General features: G+C 34.5%; 1 protein-coding gene across 35 annotated transcripts in view; it reads left to right on the forward strand.

Annotated features, from left to right (window-relative positions):
* The window catches only part of LOC130445675 (myosin heavy chain, muscle), a 56677-nt gene extending 53428 nt beyond the window's left edge, over positions 1-3249 (forward strand). For 34 of the 35 annotated variants that reach the window (XM_056781476.1, XM_056781469.1, XM_056781449.1 and 31 more), the window contains one exon: positions 2848-3249. In XM_056781476.1, coding sequence (XP_056637454.1) covers positions 2848-2931 — 84 coding nt within the window. In that variant the 3' untranslated portion in view covers positions 2932-3249. The remainder of the gene's footprint in view (positions 1-2847) is intronic. The other variant, XM_056781478.1, reaches the window with a different exon arrangement.
* Positions 3250-5220: the final 1971 nt, after the last annotated feature.

Here is a 5220-nt window from a genome sequence, read left to right on the forward strand (position 1 = left end):
AGAAAACTCAACAATTTTGGAATTTATTTATCAACGTAATCTCCTTCTAGCTCCATACACTTTTCCCAGAGATATTCAATGAGTTTCAATACTCAAGCTCCTCAAAATGGTCAGTAACTGCCGAGATCACCTTTTCATTATCGGAAAATCTTCGATCATCGAGCTATTTTTTTAAGTATGATAACAGAGAATAACCCGAGAGGGCTAAATCTGGCAAATACGGTGCATGAGGTAGCAATTCAAACATCAAGTCATCAATTTTTGCCATTGCCAGATCACCTCTTCATTGTCGGAAAATTCTTCGATCATCGAGCCGTTTCTTTAAGTCTGATAACAGAAAATAGCCCAAGGGGACTGAATCTGGTAAATACGGTGCATGAGGTAGCACTTCAAACATCAAGTCATCAATTTTTGCCATTGCAATAACGAATGTTTGACCTGGTGCATTGTCTTAATGAAACAACACTTTTTTCTTAGCCAAATGCGGAAATTTTTGTTTGATTTCTTCGTTCACATAAATCTCGTCGTTGATAGTTTTTCCTTTTTGAAGGTAGTCACTGAAAATTAACCCAAGCGAATCTCAAAACCACGATGTCATGACCTTGTATGCAGTTCTAGCTCTTCTAGTTCAGCTTTTTCATATAGGTTGAGCTAAGACCTTTCAAATAAAAGTATTGTACTACATAACGTTGATCAATTTTTTCTATGTTAACAAATTCACTGAGAGCGTTCACTATTAATGGCCGCCAAACAAATACCAAACAATGTAGGGTCTTCAAACTTGAAACTTATGCAGTATAGATTGTGTACTTTCTATTTCAGGGCTATTTTTTCAATCAACTGCTGAATTAACTGAACTTAGTTGAGATTTAAATTTCTCTATGGGACATAGGGACATACCTGTATGTAAAAACAAGACTAGAACATTTTATTTGAACATATTTTCATAACCCATCAGATATCGTAGGAAATTTAGGTACTATACGGGCAAAAATATCAGATATAACATATACTGGTTCTGCGGTTAATGGGATATTTCGAATTCTATTCAAATAATTTCGTTTCAGAAGGAATTATCCGTAAACATAATTTGTGTTCCAATGAAAAGCTCTAGAAAAATGTGGCTATCAATTTTGGATTTTTGACGCATTCTTGTGTAGCAAAAAATTGAAAACAGAAAAGTATAATGAAAGAAAAAATTACTTTTAAGGTACTATTGAACTAAAAGCTGATATATTCAGCTTGATTCTGCCTTAATTTTTCTTAATGATTTATTACTTTCTAATCAGTGATTTTTTAAGAGGTATAGGATTTTATTTTGAAAAAGAACCACAAAAAATTTGAAAAAATTGATGAAATCTTTATTGGAATCGATAGGACAATCAGTATAAATTAATATTTGAAGATGATTTCATGCAAATATTGGCCGCGGCTCCGCTTTAGATAATCCATGGGCAAGGTGCAATTTTGGCACACTGTCCTCTATCATATCGGCCAGTATTTTACGAATAAATGCTTCAATATTGGCTTCCAGTGCGTTAATCATTGCTGGTGTATCCCTGTAGACATGAACTTTAGCATAGCCCCAAACGAAATAGTCCAAAGGCGTTAAATCACACAATCTAGGCAGCCAAAAGACGGACACCAAACGTGAGATGAACTGTTCACTCAATTTGGCAATTGTTTTGCTTGTTGTGTGGTATGTGGCACCGTCTTGGTGAAACCACATGTGAGGCATGTCCAATTCTTCCATTTTGGGCAAAAAAAATTGTCAATCATCACACGATAACGCTCGCCATTCACAGTAACGTTTCGGACATCGTCGGTTTTGAAGATGATTCCACCGGCCCATAATCCACACCAAACAGTGACTTTTTCGGGATGCATTGGTAGCTCTTGCAAAGCTTCTGGCTGGTATTCACTCTAGATGCGGTAATTTTGCTTGTTGACCTATCCATTCAACCAGAAATCAGCTTCGTCGCTGAATATAACTTTTCCAACTTAGCCAGCGCCCGTTTACCAAATGTTAGACGTTGTGGGAGATAGTGTGGCATCAATTCTCACACCAGTGGTATCTTGTAAGGTTTTACACCCAAATCCTTTCGCAAAATTTTCCATGTAGAGGCCCAATTGCTACGAACGTCCAATAGTGTAAACTGGGTTCGAAATTTAGTCACAAACTTCTGAATAGTTCTCTCGGTAGGCTGACCAAACTGCCCATAAATTCAATAATTTGCAAGCGTTGTTCCTTCGTAAATCGATTGATGATTAAATTATAGACCCAACTAAACAAGTTTGATAATGACACAAGACACGATTGACGCGTCATCTCTCAAAAACAGTGTTGCCAAAAAGATACCAGCCAAAATTCACTAATTTTTAGTAGATATACTCACAAATTTTAAGTTTTTTGTTTCCAGAGATCTTACAGCTACCACAAATTTAAAAAATTCATTTCTCTATTGTATATTGTTTAGTATTTATCTAATGTTCATAATATATAGTTTAAAGAATTCTAGGTTTTAATTTTTGGATTTTACAACTTCACAAAGTGGTAATACTGTTAATGAATCGTCACGAGTTGTATTATGTACTCGGACTACCTTTTCGTTTACCTGAAATTAAATGTAGGTACGATTTTATTTTGAGTGACCGTACCAGTAAGGAAAAGGTCAAAAATAATTGTCGTAAAAGTTCAAAAATGGTAAAAAATTATATTTTAAATGTAAATTGATTGATTACTGCACTTGATATGGTTCGCACAGATTTCAAAAATAGTATAGTTTGGAGGTTGTGTATTGTGTAAATATAGAGATGAAAATTTTGAGTTAAATTTTAATGTTTCAGCCAAGACAGCGCCCCACCTTAGGAATGGGAGACCAGCTCGGCGGTCCATTCCCACCAAGGTTCGACCTAGCTGATTTCGAGTGAACAAGCGCTGTGTTAGAATCTTTATAAAATAAACGAACTGTTTACATCGCAGTATAACCAACATTACGCGAATTTACTTTTATTAATTTTTTATTTTCATTTTTGAATATTAGAGTTGTATGATTCCGTATATGTACGAGAAAATGGAGAACGAAGGGATTTTCAGAGACACGTATTCACCAACTATAGCCCTTTGATCTCTCGATTTCTCAAAATGCCAATTATTTTGTTATGAAAACATGTAGATTGTAAAATGATATTGTATGTATGAAATGTTGTATGATATAAGGCACCAATAAACATAAAAGTTATATTGTTTTCTGAGTTCTTTTCACTTCCTTTTTTCATTTCATTCCATAGATAATTAACACGTCGTGGAAAAATTAAAGAAATCTTGTTGTTTTCTTGGCTTTTGTTCACGTATTTTGGCACATTAGTCACATCTATTTAAACCTCCGAAATGACCCTTCACCTATGTCTTTTATCTTGATTCTTAGCATGTTTTAATTCTGAATTATCATATCTAAATATAACACTCAGTGATATTTTTGAGATCACTATAATGAACAAACAAATCTAAAAAGATATTTGAAAAACTTATTAGCGAATATAAAATATAATTTCACCAAAAATTTACTAGATAGAGGACGATTTCGAATACATTCCGAGGTTTTATTAATTATTTCGAATAAAATTCCTCAAAGACTCGATAATTAAGTTGGAATTTCTGGAAGCTTTAGTTATATTCATTTTCGGGCATGCTGAGGCCAATTTCGCCATTGAAATTCACCGGGGAGGTTATACGGGGGTGCATTTCGGAAAAATTGTACGGGTAAAAAAAACGTTTCTCGGGGGTTTTCGGGCATGCTGAAAATGGACACGGGGGCGCTCGGAGACGGTTGTGAGGGATGGAAAAAATGAAAAATGCCAAATTACGAAAATATGTTTTTGTATTCTTACTCACTTATTTATGATAATGTTTTATTGTTATCTTAGTATAGTGTATTGTCGTATTTTCAAATATGATGTATTTATTAAATCATCTACAACATCTTTCAACTCTTCTTCTTTTCCTCTTCCTCCTCTTCTTGCCATCACAATGCTTGCATGCCATTTTCTAGTCCAGCCCATTACGTCGGCACCCGCAGCTGTTGCCACAATCGCAAGAACAAGAAACGATGTTCAGAATTTCTTCCGACCCTGCTCCTGGGTCATAACGACAGGACTTAGCTCTCCATTGTCCAATTCCCATCTCCATTTCAAAGGATTTGAAGATCTGTCCTCTTGTAAATCCGTATATGTCTATATATTTAAATATATAAACAAATAGAAATCTAATATTACAATTTATAATATTTATAATAAAATATTAAACCTCAAGCACCCCCCTAGAACCCCGAGGACTCTCGGTGAATTTCAATGTCAGAATTGGCCTAAACATCCCCGAAAACCATAGAGAAACGATTTTTGAGCAATTTTTCCGGGTTTCCAATCGTATGATAAGCAAAGAAAGCAATTTTCGAAAAATGGCGCAACCAGTAAATGTAAACATTTTTTGCGGCCGCTTAGTTATTAAAGTTTTTAAAGAAATTGTTGTCTATATTCCACTTCATTTCGAAATTGTCCTCTACTTAGTAAATTTGTGGCGCGTTTCGATCACCAAGTTATCATCTTCAGAAACGCGCATCAGACAGTGTAGAGGTGGTATAAGCAGCGGTAAAAATCGGTAAAATATCGACAGTTACAATAATCCGAAGTGACTACTGGGCCACAATACGTGAACAAAAGAATATTCAAAATGTTTGAGGAAAAACCTAGCAAGTAGTTTTATTTTTAGTAAGATTTGATAGTTTACTAAAAATTTAGTGAAAGTGCAGAAAAATTTTCACATATGTCGTTTTCATTAGTTATTTATGTCACTTTTTGCATTAAAAAATATATAATACGCGGTGCAATATTCAATACGAATCTAAATTGGTTTTTCCAAAGCTGGTCCTGGAATTTTGGAGTTTAGATATTACCAATCGAATACTTGATAGTGTACTGCATCATGGAAAAATTTTGAAAATCAAATGAGCTGTGTAAACACTATCTATAACCAATTAAAACTCATGGTCAATTCCACAATCACCCTGTGATTTAATAGCCTCATGAGCTGCTCTACATAAATTATGTAAAGTCAAAATTGGTTTTCGTTATAATGGAACTTTCTTTTGCGACATCTTGTAGACAGAAATAGGAAACAGACTTTTCTTTTCCTCGCCCTGTATAGTATAAATAAACGAAACA

Source organism: Diorhabda sublineata, chromosome 6 (assembly GCF_026230105.1).
Source record: "Diorhabda sublineata isolate icDioSubl1.1 chromosome 6, icDioSubl1.1, whole genome shotgun sequence".
NCBI classification, from domain to species: Eukaryota; Metazoa; Arthropoda; class Insecta; order Coleoptera; family Chrysomelidae; genus Diorhabda; species Diorhabda sublineata.